The sequence below is a fragment of the Coenobita brevimanus genome, chromosome 71 (genome assembly GCF_032717465.1).
Source record: "Coenobita brevimanus isolate Jiangsu-jjx chromosome 71, ASM3271746v2, whole genome shotgun sequence".
Lineage (NCBI taxonomy): Eukaryota > Metazoa > Arthropoda > Malacostraca > Decapoda > Coenobitidae > Coenobita > Coenobita brevimanus.
This window is the reverse complement of record NC_137024.1, coordinates 6,438,944-6,456,317: the sequence shown is the minus strand read 5'-3', so window position 1 is coordinate 6,456,317 and position 17,374 is coordinate 6,438,944. Positions and strand designations below refer to the sequence as shown.

The window sequence follows — 17,374 nt, the reverse complement described above, 5'->3', positions numbered from 1 at the left end:
AAATCACGAGAGATGTCTGGCTTTCTCGTGCCTGGCTCATACGTTCCTCAGCGAAACTTGCATCAGCATCCTGGGCACGGTGTAATGAGGGTTTGCAGTAATGTAGAGGTTTGTACAGTGTGGAGGTGCCTTGTGGACGATGGGGAAATGTGTTATTGTATGTTGGCATCCCGCTCTGCCGCAGGTCACGACGCCTGCCTGCTCACCCCTGTATCTCACACCTGCCCTACCACCCACCACTACCACTACTGCCACCACAAACACCACACTGCCGCCACCACCACCACACCAAACTCACACACAACCGCCCTTACGCTGCCACAATCATAAACACCACCATCACCAAATCACGACTACCATTACCACCATCACCATCACTACCACCACTACCACTACCAGCACCTCAAACACCATACTGCCATCAAAACCACACCACACTGTCACACCATCTCCCTTACGCTGCCATAACCATAAACACCCACCACCACACGACAACCCTCCATTAATCCTACCTATTACGACCACTCGCATACCAACCTCCCTACTGCCGTCACTCCCGTCGCTTGCCAAAAACACCACACAACCACCACCATCACCACACGACCCGCCACTACCACCACCATCCTCTCACCTCCACCCCTTACACCACTTTCTTACTATAATGCCCTCTCCCCCACTCGCACCACACCACCACAAAAAGCACGCTAGCACCATCCACCCTCATTGCCCTCACCACCACAAATCATCACACAACACTCCAGTGTCACCACCACAAACACATCACCACAACTACTCCAACCACCCCGTTGCGTTGCCCTTATTGTACTGTCTGTTGCTACTTATTTCTTCTCTTTTGATCACTGGGGTTTTGATGAGTTTTCGTCTCCTTATAAATATTTCCTCCTCCTCCTCCTCCTCCTCTTCTTTCCACATATGTGTCTTTATATCTATCTATCCAGTGTCTTTACGTATACTTCAAACTATGTCACCCCCTCCTAACACCAGCCCATCTCAGTTTCTACTCTCCCATCGTCAGTACCTTCACTCCGGTCCCTCATCCACGCGTTCGCTTCCTTGCTCCTCCTTCACTTTGTTGCTTCCTCAACCCTCTAATTAGCTCCCGGTCTTATTTAACTTGCCAGGGCGCTCTTATCTTCCCAGCTCTTTGTTTGCTTTGTCTTCTTTCATTGCTCCTCCCGTGCAAGGTGGAAGGTGTGGTGTTCGTTGTCACATCTCTGCTTTCACTCACCCTTAAATCGGTTTAGAAATTATCAAAATACCTTAAAATCTGTACCAGGAAAGATGTAGAAACCTTACACTGTGTCAGAACTAATCTGGACTTCTTAAAATATATGTTCAAATGGACTGAGAAATCTTTAAATACTTGTGAGGGTGGGTTGCGAGACCTTGAAATACTTGAGAGCTAAATTGGACTTAATTTCGTAGAAGCAGGCTCTACACACTGAGAGAGCAAACCTTTACTGTGTTAGCTATCGTTCTTTTCGGCGGGGACCTCTCTTCCAGCTAGTGGTGGGATTAGATAAACTGGACCATTGTAATGTTAATCCTTGACTTATAATCATTGACGTGGCTGCACTTATGGACCAGGCATACTCCGTTATACTTTTCTCCGATTTAGGCTAATAATTCCCCTCAGTTAGACATTTTTAGATAATCTCAAAGTACTAATAGACATTTGTACTCATCTTAGGAAAAATCTTAAGTAGTGAAAGTGTTAATGAAAACTGTATCAAACATATTCTGTTCGAAAACGCCCCAAAGCTGAATAACATCGCCTAAGAGTGGCAAGAATACAATGAGAAACACGTCATCAAATTGAAATGATTGAGAAACAACTTGGGGACTCTTTTTGGTGCAGTCAGCTTCTACTCTTTTCATATCTTTTTATATAAACTGATAGTATTTGTGCATTTTTCCCGAAGACACCTCATAATTGGTTGTCTTTTTTACAGTCTGTCAATCAATCATACTGCAGGTTACCAAAGACTTACTGCCTCTTTAGATATTCCTTGGTCTCCTTTGAGTTTACAGAAGATGAAGAGTGGCGTCTGAAATATATCTGACCTATAGAGCAACAAGTTCACCGTGGCGTGTGGTGATGCAAACTTCGTGAGTAGGAGTTGGACACTTTTATTTGGCAAGTGTCGAGGCAGCAACGTTTAATGAGCAAGAGACATAATTACACCTCCCAATCCCACCGCCATACTGTCACTTCCATATTGGTGGGGTGTGTAGGTGGAGGGAGCTGTGGGCTGGGTTAGCGATGATGACTGTGTGATGTGAACCTGGGGGCTGTCTTTGCCGCTACCCTGTGTTGTGGTACTCTCTAAACACACACACACACACACACACACACACACACACACACACACACACACACACACACACACACACACACACACACACACACACACACACACACACACACACGAGTTCATTTTTCTTTCATTCCCTCCTAAGGAACTTATATGATTCCCATCCCTCCACTGCACCTTTCCTCACGCTCCTCCCTCCATCACATCTCTCTTTCCTTCCTTCACACCTTTTGTGCCCTCAGTTCACCCCTTCCTCCCTCTCTCATCCATATCACTCTCTCACTCCTTCACTCCCTCTCGTTCCCCTCCCTCTCTCACGTTACCTCATCCCTCACGCCTCTCCTCCAGGTATGTGTGCGTGTGTGTGTGTGTGTGTGTGTGTGTGTGTGTGTGTGTGTGTGTGTGTGTGTGTGTGTGTGAAGGGGTGAGAATCACGTGTAAGGCTGTGGTCACCATCCTTTTAGACTTTTTCCCCTCAGATGCACTGCCACGGGAACTTGAGGTTAGGAAGACATGAGAGAGAGAGAGAGAGAGAGAGAGAGAGAGATTGTGTTATTTTTACATCCACCAAGGAGGCTATGTTTTTGCCGGCGTTAGTTTGTGTGTTTGTCTGTGTGTTAGCAACTTTACTCAAGAAGTTTTGAACGGATTTTGATGAAATTTTGTGGAAGGTTGGACCATGGACCAAGGAAGAATTGATTAAATATGAGGGCGGATCGGAATCCGGATCAGGAGTATCCCGCACAATATTTCCAAAAGTTTTCAATGAATTTCAATGAAATTTTGTGGAAAGGTGGGCCATGAAACAAGAAAGAATTGATTAAATTTTAGGGGGGATCCAGATCCTGATTCGAATCCTATATCCACGGATCTGGATCCGGATCCTTTGTAATGGCACTGGCGGAGGTATGCGTTCTCTGAGTGTTTTCTAGTTTATACATATGTGTGTGTGTGTGTGTGTGTGTGTGTGTGTGTGTGTGTGTGTGTGTGTGTGTGTGTGTGTGTGTGTGTGTTAGGTGGAGAAGTGTATAGAAGAGGTGAGGAAGTGTGTGGAATGGATGGGGATGTGTGGAAGGGATGGATGAGTGTGTGCAAGGAGCGGGGGAGTGTGATGCAAGCCCCTCTCACAATTTAACCGGTTGTGGAGAATCGAACGTGCACCAGACGTATAAAAAAAAGAGAAAAAGAAAAGAAAAAGACAAATACATGGCTGATAGTGTGAGTCTTCTGGCTTGACAGTGCTTCCTTAAAACAGTATTATTGTTTTCAAGGCGAGACTTTTCGATATGGAGAGGTTGTGACGTCTCTTTTGTTGTAATCTTTCTACTTCCAGTTTTATTTTCAATTTTAAAATAAACTTTCCTCCACAAACATTCATTTCAAGAGGTCTCCATTAAACTGAGTGAATTAAACCATATTTTCTTTTAATGGACGCATCGTTCTGAAAGGGTTAACTTCTTTAAAATATTCCGGTAATAGAAAGAATGAAAAGAGAGGCCATAAATGATTTTCCACACTTTCTTGTGCATGATGATAAAATTTCTTTCACTCTGGCTGCTTCAAGAGCATTTTATTCAACACAGGAAGGATCTCGCATACTCAGGCAGGGTTTTAACATAATTTAGCAAGAGATTTAGGCGGTCGTATATCGTTTTGGTGGAGTAATCGAAGCCACGCACCCCCCCAAAAAAAAAAATAATAATGATAATAATAAATCGAATGTTTCTGGGAGTCAGTCATGTGAGTCTTGCTATTTGTGGTAATATATTTTCTTTAGTCGAGGTTTTCTTCACCAGTCTCCTTGTTCAGTATTATCCTTTCCTCTTCATTCTCTTCTCGCTTTTTCTTCTTCTTCAGCACTCCTCCTCCTCCTCCTTCTCCTTCTTCTCCTCTGTCACTTACATTTCGTCTCTCTCCCCACCTTCAGGCTCCCTATCCTCCTGTTCCTCACTTTTCATTCTCCCTTCTCCCTCCCCCTCACCCTTTTCCCACCTCCCCTCCTTTTTCTACATTGCTTCCCTCCTTCCCTTCGTTGTTCCTCGCTTTTCTCTTTTTCCCCAGCACACCTTCTGTCCTCGCCTTCTTTTTCACATCTTCTCTCAACTCTCTTTCTCTCTCCTTATCCTTCCTCATCCTTTCTCCCTTACCCCTCTCCACTGCACGCTTTCTGTCATCTTCTTTCTCTTTTTTCTTCTTTTATTCTGTCTATTCCTTCGTCACTTCCATTAACCTTCCTCTCCCTCCTCACACCTCTTCTTCCCTCGTCATCATCACCATCATCTCTTTCTTCCCATCTCCTTTTTCATAACTCTTGACTTTCCTCTCCCTCGTTTTCATATCTCCATCCTTCATCTCTCTTCCATTCATCTTCTCTGATTCGACTCTTTCCTCGACTCTAACTGGCTCTTCTTCCTCATCTTCTTCTCTCACTTTCCTCACCTTCCTCTCTCTTCTTTTTCTCACATTCCTCCTGCTCCTCTTTCTTCCTCCCCCCTTCCTTGAGCGATGGTCGTGGGAGCCTCATAATTGGGTGCCTTCTTTACCTCCTCACTCTCTCCCTTCCTTCTCCCTCCTCCCTTCTTTCCCTCCCTCGAGTCTCCCTCCATCTTTCTCTCAATTTCTCCTCCACCTCCCTCTTCCCTCCCCCGGTGAGAGATGTCCTGGGAGTTATTAAGATTGCTAGTTTCTCTACATCAGTCTTTCCCTCTCTCACTCTGTTTCACTTCCATTTCATTTCTTTCCTCGGCCTTCTCTCATCTACTCTTACTTCCCATCTCTCTCTCTCTCTCTCTCTCTCTCTCTCTCTCTCTCTCTCTCTCTCTCACCCTGATGATCGTTGGGTCCTCATAGTCAATTCCCTCTTCTACGAAATCTGTCTCCTTTTTTCTCTCTTTCTCCTGCCTCTTTTTCTTTCACTTTTCTCTTCTTCCTCTGTCTCTCCTCCTCTTGAAAGCAGAAAGGAGCCTCATAACAAGACGACCAGCCTCTCTTCTTACAGTACCTCATCACATTCTCATCCCCTAACTCCCTCCCTGACTCTCACGCACCTGCGCCACCCTCTCCTCCCTCTTTTTTCTCCCTTCCCCTTCTTCTTCCTTCTTTCTCCCTCCTTCCCTCTGTCTCTCCCCTGCTCCTTCTCCTCCCCCCTCCCCCTGTGAGAGGATGTGGCTGGATTCTCTTAGTCGTGTCGCTTCTCCACGACATTCCGAGGCGTCTGATGGGCCGTGACTCCCCCACAACAGTTCCTTCCTTCCTCTGGGAACCGTCCAGCCCTCGCCACAGCCACCACACAGCCACACCACAGCCACAAAAATACACAGCTGCATCATAGCCATACCACAGCCACACCACGGCGACGGCAGAGATATACCAGTCATAGTACAACCATCTCACAACCACACTCAGGCTAATCCACAGTCACAACAGACACCTTAGAGAATTTTGTCAGAGCACCATCACAGTCAAGCCAAAGCCATCTCGTTGCCACACCACAGCCACAGTCACACCAAGCCACACCCTGCTGCGTCACAAGCCCCTTTCTACCGCAATAGTCCCACAATAGCCCATATTCTCGCCACACAATATGCACAACTCTGTCTGTCCCAGTTCACATCGGTAGTATTGTTGTCATGCACGCTCCACCACACTACAACCACACCACCACCACTACAGTGCGCTCACACCTCACCATCACTACACTCACACCACCTCCACCACAGTGCACTCACACTTCATCACAACACCCATACTACCACTGTCATAAGGTACTCACATCTTGCCATCACCACAACCGCACCACCACCACAACCATTCTACCGCCAGTGCACTCAGGCCTCTCTCTGTCACCACAACCACACCGCCATTGCAACCACACTACCACCACAGTTCACTCTCAACTCTTTATCGCCACATCACCACCACCACCACCACCACCACCACCACCACCATAATTCACTCACACTTCTCCATCACCACAACTACACACCACCACCACATTGCATTCACAGCTCTCCATTACCACAACCACACCACCACCACCATAATACACACCCACCTCTCCATCACCATAACCACACCACCACCACCACCACAATACTGTACTCACACCCCCATCACCACCATCACATTGTACTCACACCTCTTCATCACCACAACCACACTACCACCACCACAGCACATTCACACCTCTTCATCACCACAATCACGTGACCACCACAATGCACCGACACCACTCCACACTCACACTTCTCATTAACCACAATCACACCTTTCCATCACATCCACACCACCACCACAGCTTTCCATCACATCCACACCACCACCACATTGCACTCACATCTGTCTAGCCTTAAAGTTCATCAATCAATCAATCAATCATTTCCTGTGGCACCCTCGGGGATGCATAGGGCCTCAATGAACTCACACCACCACATCCTATCTTGTGCTAACTCCTCAAGATCTCCCCAACACTCATCTCCAGCTTCCCGTCTCATTGTCCTCACCCACGTCTCTTTTGGCCTTCCTCTACCTCTCCTACCAAGTGCCACCCACCCTGGTGTACCTCGTACTATTCCCTGTCTCCTATACACATGTCCTAGCCACTTCCATCGTGAGAATCTAACATATTCATCAATCGGCTGCACTCCCGTTATTTCTCTAATTCTATTATTTGGTATCTTTTCCCACCACTTAACTCCTAATATTCTTCTAAGTGCTTTATTTTCAAACACCAAGAATTTATATTCCATAGTCACTGTGCTGTACCAAGACTCGTGTCCATAAATTAAGATACTCCTAACCATTACCTTATAAAGTTTGATTTTTGTATGCACAGAAAAATTGTTATTATTCCAAATATTTTTAAGCATTCCCATTGCCTGATTAGCCTTCTTTAACCTTTCCTCGAATTCAAAGTTCAAAGAACCATCCTTGGCTAAATAAGTACCTAAATATTTAAACCTATCAACTTGCTTTACAAACGGTTTTATTTTCTTGGGCTCATGTGGCTTTTCTAGTACGTTTTCTTTTTCTTTTTTATTTTTTTAAGACAGAAAGAAAGAATCAAAGGCTGAGATCTTCCACAATCTGTCCCTTCCAAGGTCTTGTACAGTTTCCCCCTGATTCACTACATAATCGGTATTTGTAAGGAAAATTGGCAAAAAAAAGTTGACATTTGACGTAAGATAGTGTGTGTACGGTATAAAAGACGTGACCTGTCCGTTGAACTGTCTTTCTTTTTATTTTTACTTCTGTCTAATCAATTGGTCAGTCTCTGTGTCTGTATTTCTAAGCTTTCTCTACTGTCTACTGTATCCGTCTAACCATCTCTATCTGTCTATTCAGTCTAATTTTCTATCCTCTGTCTATCCAAGTCTTGTGATGGTTTCTATCCTTCCCCACCTTGACCCCCACCCCCATCTCCATCTCTGACCTCTCGAAATAAATCCTGTTTTCATTCTTTCTTTAAAATATTTCTGCGGTGACAAGTTTTCAGCAGTTTTCCTTGCTCCTCAACCCTCTCTTCGTTCCTCCCTCTCTTTTCTCATTTTCTTCCTTTTACTTCTCCTCTTCCCTTTTTTTCCTCCTTGCTTTTCAACACTCTTTTCCTCCTTCTCCTCGATTTTCAACAATTTCTATGTTCACCACTTCTCTTTCTGTCCTTCGCATTTCCTCTCTCTTTCCAACATCAAACCCTTTTTTCCTCCCTATTCCCCTTCATTCTCATCCTCTTCCTCTTCCCGGTCGTCCTCCTTACTCTTCCACGCACACACTTTAGTTCCTTGGTCTTTAACACTCCTTCTGTTCATCACACCTCTTTCCGTCCCTTGTATTTCTTCTCTCTCCTCCTCCTTCTCCTCGTCCACCCACCCATCTAATCCCACTTGCATCGCTTTCTCTCTTGGCTAAACCTCGCCTTCACCTTCCTGCTTTGCATCACCATGAGTACCATCATCCTAAGTACTCTGTTCCTGTCAAACCCACCCCTTCCCCTCACGCCACCGTTTGTCAGCTTAGTTTGATTCATTGTGTAGTTTTATTTAATACGTGTACACTTAATAAACAAATTATCTTTTCTGAATTTTTTGTACCTTTTCAACAGGCAACTGTTTATTACATCCGCCAAGGAGGTTATTTTTTTGCCGGTGTTGGTTTGTTTGTTTGTCTGTTAGCAGGATTACTCAAAAAGTTATGAACGGGTTTTGGTGAAATATTTTGGAGGGGTAGGGTGTAGCCCAAGGAACGATGCATTAGATTTTGGTGGTGATCCGGACCATCTTCTGGATCCAGGAATTTTTAAAGGATTCTCTACCATTGCTGGATAGTTGTAATTTCAACATTTTTGCTTTTAACTCGATACATAATGCCTACAACGCTTGCATAAAAATTTCAAGATAACATCTCCGTAAGATCTACCACACATTCCGCTTTGGCGGAGGTTTGCAATCTCGAATTGCTCTTGTTTGTGAGTGTTATTATTCCAGTTTAACAACTTTCACGTCACTGAAATCTAGACACATTTCACAGTCATCGTTGCTGGTGTTCACTTTTTCTAGATGCAATTATTTCTGAATGGAAAGTGTATTTCATATGTTTAATCAAGTATATGAGAAGTCGCTATATAAATATTTTATGAGTTTCATCTACAGTTCCATAATGACAATACGGAAAAACATCAAGTATCACTCACCAAAAGAAGTATGGAAATTCCTTAACTGGTTTATGGTACCAGTAATTCTCTGTAGCTATAGACTTGGGGCGTGGAAATCGCAGACGTAGTAAGAAGAGGATCACCAGGCAGAACACAAACATCGTGACGAAGTTAGGGTCTTTATTTGCTGGCGTTTCGGAAAATGCTTATTCCATCTTCAGAGCAAAATCTGCAATCGAGAAATATACACAGTTAAGACTTCTCTGTATGTTTTCGTGTCTGGGAATTCCAATTAAGAGAAAAGTCGGGTTTATGCCGTTATATTTTACTTTAACTTTTAATGTTTTCCTGTAACACCAAATGGTACTGTTTTTCTCTCTTTCTTGCCGACTTTAACTCCTAATAGTGCTTTATTTTTCTCTGTCCTCTTACCTACTTGAAATCCTAATGTTGTCTTATTTCCTTTGTTCTCCTACTTCCTTTCAGTCCTAATGAGACTGTTTTTTATTCTCCTTCCTACTGTAACTCCTACTGATGCTTTATTTTTCTGTGTATTCTCTACTCCCAGGCGATTTTATACACCTTGTACTGAAGAGCATAATGCTGGCTGTAAATGCCTCCTTCAGTTCCAAATTTCTCTCTTGTGCTGAATAAAATCGTCTGAAGATAGCACGAAAAAAAAAAAAAAAAGACAAACAGAAGCTATTGATTGCACTACCCTCTCAGGTTTAGGAATTAGGGTAGGGATAATAATAGTGATGATGATGATGATGATGATGATGATAATGTTGTTGTTGATGATAATGATGATGATGATGATAATGTTGATGTTGATAATGCTGTTGTTGATGATGATGACGACGAAGTAGGATATGCAGTAATTTCAGAGTTCTTCGTCCTGATTTTCAAAGTGAATTACACTATATAGGGAATGTTTGTGTGTTTAAGATCATCCCCATTACTACGAGAAAGCTCTCTCTCTCTCTCTCTCTCTCTCTCTCTCTCTCTCTCTCTCTCTCTCATTTCCTTCGTGCTCTCTGAAGACGATTTTCCTCAGCTTATGGGAGGCTTTTTGAACTGGGGGATTTAGAATGATAGACTTAGACAACCCCAGTAGTGAGATAATTCCATCCTAAGTTAGTTAATATAGAACTAGTGAAAGTTGATTGTAAAGCTGAGTGAATGACCTGGTACTAAGCTGACCAATGCACGACGGTCTTGTGATAGAAATTTCTTTCTCTCTCTCTCTCTCTCTCTCTCTGACGATGATGATGGTGAGGAGGAGGAGGAGGAGGAGGAGGAGGAGGAAGAGGAAGATAAGGAGAAGGAGACGAAGGAAGAGGAAGATGAGAGCGAAGATGAAGGTTTAGATGATGATAATGATGATGATGATGATGATGATGAGGAGGAGGAGGAGGAGGAGGAGAAGGAATAGGAGAAGGAGAAGGAAGAAGACAAAAAGGAGGAGGAGAAGGAGAAAAAGAAGGATGAGGATGAGGATGAAGGCAAAGATGAAGATTTAGATTATTATTATCATTATTATTATTATTTTTATTATTATTATCATCATTATATTATTATTATTATTATTATTATTATTATCACTGTGCTAACACCTCTTTTATTTCTTTCAGGCCACAGATTCGTTCTACCGGAGACAGTGATGATCCGGTTAGAGCCTGGCATTTGGTGAGTACCCCCTGTGAAGTCCGTTTTCTCCACGAAGACAATACCCTTTTACATTTTCTTCTTGCCTTCTCCAGACGATTTTATTCAGCATTGGAGAGATTTTTCGGGCTGGAGGGGTTAGATACAGGCTTCATTAATTCATCCCTAACTTGAAAAAAATCGTCTGTAGGAAGCATAAGTAGCAGGTTAAGCTCGGCATCGTAGTGAAGGGGCTCATTTTTCGTCCACCAGCTTTTTACCAGTTCAGTTATTTTTTTCCCAGTTCCAGTCCCAGTTCGTCTCAATATCTACCCAGTTCACCTCCAGTTCCCCTACAGTTCCTCGTTTGCCAGTTAACCAGTTCATACCCAGTCTCTTCCCAGTTTCTGACTAGACCTGCTTTTCGCTCACCAGTATGTACCAACTCCCAGTCCACTTTTGTTCCCAGTACCTACCCAGTTCTTCTCAGTCTAGGTCTTCCCGGTTCTCCTCCATAATTCCTCGTTTACCAGTTTCAGTCCCTCACCAGTTTGTTCCCGGTTTGCTCTCACCTCATTCCCAGTTCCCATCAAGTTCTCCCCAGTACCTCTCCCACTCCCAGTCCAGTATTCTAACAGTCCCTGCCCGGTTAATTCCTGGTTCCTTCCCAGTTCTACATACCTTTACCCAGCGCGTGCCCAGTTCAGTCCAGTATCTCTACCACTCGTCACCCAGTTCCTCTCTGCCAGTCCACACCTCCACCCCCAATACCTATCCTTTTCCCTACTCGTTTCCTATCCATTTGTCTTCCAATCCACACCCCTTCCCCACAAAGGTCCCCGTCTCCTTTCCCCAGTAGCCCCCACCCAGTTCTTACCGAGTCGCCGCCAGTACCACAGTCCCCTCCCAGTACCCTAGTCCTCCCCAGTACCCTAGTCCTCCCCAGTACCCGGTCAGTCCCCCGGTTCCTTATTCCCCCAGTCCCCCCATTCAGTCCCCTCAGTCACTTCCTTGGTCTCTAGTTCCCCTGGTTAGTTCCCCTGGTTAGTCCCCCAGTATCCCATTGTCCCCCAGTCCAATTAACTAAGCTCCCAGTTCTGCCCCAGTCCCCTTCACCAGTTCCAGTTTCCACCCCATCCACTCTGCTGGCTGGTTGGATCCCCTACATCAAGAGTACAATAGAGCTTATCTTGGCCTTCTCGAGACTGCCTTTATCAGCGAGTTGGTGGTTGAGAGAGAGAGAGAGAGAGAGAGAGAGAGAGAGAGAGAGAGAGAGTCCTAAAGCCAGTCAAAATCCGTCTCGCCCCTTTAAAACGAGCTGTTAAAAGGCCCAGCTCGTTTTACTGCACTTTAAACTCTTCATCAGGTGTCAATGTCGGAAATAAGAGGTCATTCACAGGGTCACGACATCAAGAATTATGACCGTGTTCTTAAGTATTTCAAGTACGATAACGCCTTTATTTTTTTCTTGTTACCGTCAGCATAATTTTCTGTTTAGTATCTCACGTACTCAAAACTATCTCCATTAGTTCCGTGAGTACGATGTCGCCTTATTGTGCCTTACTCCTAGCTTTAAGAAAATAAACAGGGGTGATTATAAAATTATGTCAGGTACCCAAAACAATTCTATCTATCTATCTATTGCCAGACGCCTCAATCCCGTTTGGGGTGGCCACAAACAAATCGCCTCCAAGTCGCCCTGTCCCCCGCCATTTCACTCCCCTGCTCCCAACTCACACCCCCCTCTCTCATATACCTCTCCACCCCATCTCTCCATCTCATCCTCGGCCTCCCCCTCCCTCTTTCCCCCTCCACCTCACTCACATACACTCTCTTCGTCAGTCTTTGACCCTCCATCCTCTCCACATGGCCAAACCACCTCAGTGTGTTCCTCATAACGCTTCCTATCACATCCACATCAACACCACAACGCTCCTTTATATCCTCATTCGTCAGCCTGTCTCTCCATGTGGCTCCACAGGCTCCTCTTAAATAACTCATTTCCACTGCTCTCACTCTTGACTTGTGTCCTTCCAACAATGTCCAAGCTTCACTGCCATACGTTAGAGTTGGTATCACAATACTGTCATGTAGTAACTTTTTCACTTCCATGCTCACTTCCCTGTTCCTTATCACTGCTTTCAAAGAACCAGCAACCTTTCTTCCCTGCTGTACCCTTTCAAGCACTTCACCCTCCAAACCTCCATCCTTACTCATCACACTACCCAAGTACTTAAACGTACTTACATTTTCCAATTCCTCACCATCCAACCTCGCTGTACATTCACTGACTTCACCTCTCTCAAAGACCATCACTTTACTCTTCCCTACATTCACCTTTAGATTCCGTTTCTTACACACTCTCTCAAACTCATCCACCAAGCCTTGCAGTTCCCCTTCGTCTTCACTCAACAACACGGTATCATCTGCAAACAACAGTACAGGGAGTTTCCAAACACTATCCTCTCTCACCAGGGCCACTCCAACATCCACTACCCTACCTTGTACCTCTTTTATTACCCCATCCATGTACAGATTGAACAACCATGGAGACATGACACATCCCTGTTTCAACCCAACTTTCAAAGAGAAAAATTCACTTAGTTCACCATCCACACGCACTGCAGCCTTCGCACCATCGTACATACTCTTCACAGCATTCAACAACTTCCCATCTATTCCATATATTCTTAACACTTTCCACAATCCTAGTCTATCCACCCTGTCATATGCTTTCTCCAAATCCATGAAAGCCGCATACAACTTCTTTCCCTTCTCTAGAAACTTTTCCACTAAAGATCTGAGAATGAATATCTGATCTACACAACCTCTTCCCTTCCTAAAGCCTCCCTGTTCTTCTCCAACTAATTTCTCTGTTCTTTCTCTAACTCTGTCAATAAGTATCCTACCATACACTTTTCCTATTATACTAAGAAGACAAATGCCCCTATGATTACCACACACTTCTTACCACACACAATTACTAAAGTTTAAAATTTGATAGTATACAAAAGAGGTGTTAACAGAATATGAAATTAAAACGCATATAAATCTAGTTTCCTTAACCACTGTCCTTATCCTGGACTTTGGGCCTCGTATTGAAAGGATTATAATAGAGAAGACCAAGATAGATAAGACCCAATTATTGTATCTGACACTCACGTACTATACTGTATATTATGACCCATGATGTGAAGAAAGCATGTGTAGTTTCTTTACCTCGCTGCCGAATGCGCTATGTAACCTAGCACGCAGGCCAATCATAATACTTAAAGGTTACGATGAGGGTAAAGCATGTTTGAGTTCTGTGCCTCGTTGCCTAATGCACCGTTTAATATAGCTGTGCAGGTTAACCAGAACAGCTGTTCCAAAATTATCCGGAAGTAACTGAGCTTGCATATACCTGTACTTACCTTCGTGGTTTCAAACTTAAACTTTTGAATCAGATTTTTTTTTTTTCCCAGAAAGTAGTGAAACTGTTTGTGTGGTAGGGAAGTGGGTGGTGGATATAGTCGCGACTGGGGGGGTGGAAGTGTGGTAGGAATGTAGTGGTGTGATACGGATATGGTAGTGTGGTATTAAAGGTGGTAGTAAAGGTTGTAAGGTTTGTGTTGGTGTGGTTGGGGAGGTGGTGATCGGAATGATAGGGGGCGTGCTGGTAGGAGAAACCGAGACAGACAGACAGACAGCTAAGGGAGGTGATGGAAAGGAAGGCAAAGAGAGATAGAAAGACAGACAGAGGGAGAATGTTAGGGGGAAGTGATGGTAGGGACGACAAAGATGGCGATGGTAGGGCAGGGCAGAGACAGAAAGGGTAAGAGGTCATAACAGGTCATCCCTCAGCCCCCAACAAAAGCCTCAGTCCCCCCTTCCCTCCCCCCTTGGAACAATAGCCGATAAAGAACCCCGAGGAAGAAAACGGGAAAACGGTAATGAGAGGACCTGCTTACTAAATGACAATCCTGAGAGAGAGAGAGAGAGAGAGAGAGATTATCCTTCCTCCTCTAACTGCTCCTCTTCCTCAGTCACTCCACCTCCTCCTTAGCTTTTACTCTTCTGCCTTTCCCTCTTCTAATTTTTACTCCGCATCCTCTTCCTCCTCTTCCTTTTACTCCTCTCGCTCTTCCTCTTCGTGTACCGTCATGCAAATTAGCGGAGTTGGCGTGGTTGCTGCGTGGAGTCCATTTCAACGCAGTTTTGTGGGGGTAACCTAACTTTACTACTGCTATGCTTGCGGTCTGTGTATACATATGTTAACGCCACAACGCCGCAAGACAGCCTTATTTATTCATGCTAATGGTGGACGGTTTCATAAGGATTAGAGTGAGAGGTGTGGAGGACTGTTAGAGTGAAAGGTGTGGAGGACTGTTAGAGTGAGTGGTGTGGAGGACTGTTAGAGTGAAAGGTGTGGAGGACTGTTAGAGTGAAAGGTGTGGAGGACTGTTAGAGTGACAGGTGTGGAGGACTGTTAGAGTGACAGGTGTGGAGGACTGTTAGAGTGACAGGTGTGGAGGACTGTTAGAGTGAGAGGTGTGGAGGACTGTTAGAGTGAAAGGTGTGGAGGACTGTTAGAGTGAAAGGTGTGGAGGACTGTTAGAGTGAGAGGTGTGGAGGACTGTTAGAGTGAGAGGTGTGGTGGACTGTTAGAGTGAGAGGTGTGGAGGACTGTTAGAGTGAGAGGTGTGGAGGACTGTTAGAGTGAGAGGTGTGGAGGACTGTTAGAGTGAGAGGTGTGGAGGACTGTTAGAGTGAGAGGTGTGGAGGACTGTTAGAGTGAGAGGTGTGGAAAGGGGATTGTTAGAGTGAGAGGTGTGGAAAGGGGACTGTTAGAGTGAGAGGTGTGGAGGACTGTTAGAGTGAGAGGTGTGGGGAGGAGACTGTCAGAGTGAGAGGTTTTGACAGATATAGGATAAAACATTTCCCTGATGGTAGAAGGGAGTGAGCTTAGATAGTATAGTCATAGGCAGTGGTGGACTGAGTTGGGAGAAAGAAAAAGGGTATATGTAAGTGAGTTTGAGGCAGGAGGAGGCATAGTAGACTAAGAAGCTTGCAGAATCTTAAAAGAGTTATTATTATTATTATTATTATTATTATTATTATTAAATTCTTGTTCATTCGTACGCATTCAGAAACACAATGTAAGGGAGAGAAGGAGACACATCTTGAGAACTGTGAAATTAGGCATGCGCTCACCCAAGATTTTATCGATCCAGTTTGGCGTGGAATCCGGAAGTGGAATTGACTTACATGTTGCCTTCTCTTGTGGTTTCTCTTGTTTACGTAATTTCGGTTTGTCTGTCCATTTGGCTTTCCTTTTGTGTTTTTTTTGTATTTTATGTGTAACAGATTTGTCATTCATTCTTTCTTTTCGTGTTTTGATATTTTCTTGTAATAGATCTGGCTTTTGACTTGAATTCTCTGTATTTCCTTTGTTTTGATATTTGTGGTGTGTGATGGTAAGGACAATAATGTAGATACAAATAACCTCTTAATATGTCTAGTTACGCCTGTAGTATCTTGAGATATTGATATGAGAGTAAAAGAAAGAGTATCAGTTTCTCATATAATCAAGTAGAGAGAGAGAGAGAGAGAGAGAGAGAGAGAGAGAGAGAGAGAGAGAGAGGGAGAACAGAATTGAAAGCAGAAATAGGAAAGGAAGAAGAAAGAGAGGAAGGGAGGAAATAAAGGATGCAAAGGGAAGGAAGGAGAGAGAGAAAGGAGAGGGGAAGGGAGGGGAAGGTAGATTAGGGTTGGGGAGTAGAGCTAGGGAGGGGCGGGGAGGCCGAATGGATGAGGGGAGAGGAGAGGGGAGGGGAGAAGAGAAGAGGGCAGGTTAGTGACCGGTGTGGTGAGGCGGAAGGAATACCGATGATGGTAATGGGGAGTGGTCATGAATACACCCACACCACCATACATACATACATACATACACACATACATACATACACTCCTGGACCTGTACACACACACACTGTTAATGGTAAAGGGGAGTGGCCTTGTTTAGTACACACCCATGGCACCATACATACATACATACACACACATACAGACATACTGACAAATATATACATCATACAGTGCTCTTCATACATACACACATACTAATGATGGTATAGTGGAGTGGCTATTTAGTATTTACACACCCACGTTGTCATACATACATACATACATACAGAGGTGCTGTACTCATTGCATGTAAGTTCTACTGTATATCCCTCCTTGCCCATCAAATGTCTTTCTGTGCACTTCTTTCCAAATAGACATGCATTCACAGCCAATATTATAGTGTGTTTATTTGTCAGGAGTTCCAAAGAAATGTAGCGAGATTGTAGGCCTTCAAGGTAGAGCGACCAGTCCCTGTTCCCTAAGCGGCATTATGTGAGCAGCTACCTCAACCAGATCTCGGCCATTGATCCGGATTGAGCACCTTAGGCCACAAGACCAACAGGCTTCCCTTTTATGCTTATATAGTTACCACCCAGCGTAGTAAATGGCTACTTGATTTACAGGAAACCATCTGGCTCGTCAGTAAGTGCAGTCACCTGAGCACTGAGTGAGTGAATGGTTAGCACCCCCCACGTACCTCCATTTGACCAGTTAGTGTGTGCCGAGTTAGTTGAAGATAGTACTACTGTACATTAAGTGAGTGAATGGTTAACGTCCTCACCTGCCACAATCAAGTTCAACGTACCGTAAGCTTTTTAAACATTTACTTCATGTCCGCGAACACACGGCGCTTCAT

At 44.4% G+C, this 17,374-nt stretch overlaps 1 protein-coding gene across 1 annotated transcript in view; it reads left to right on the top strand.

Moving 5' to 3' along the window:
* The window catches only part of fus (epithelial splicing regulatory protein fusilli), a 422,179-nt gene that overhangs the window by 267,641 nt on the left and 137,164 nt on the right, over positions 1-17,374 (top strand). Inside the window, exon 5 of the mRNA XM_080277953.1 lies at positions 10,620-10,674. Within this exon, the coding sequence (XP_080134079.1) occupies positions 10,620-10,674 (55 nt within the window). The remainder of the gene's footprint in view (positions 1-10,619; positions 10,675-17,374) is intronic.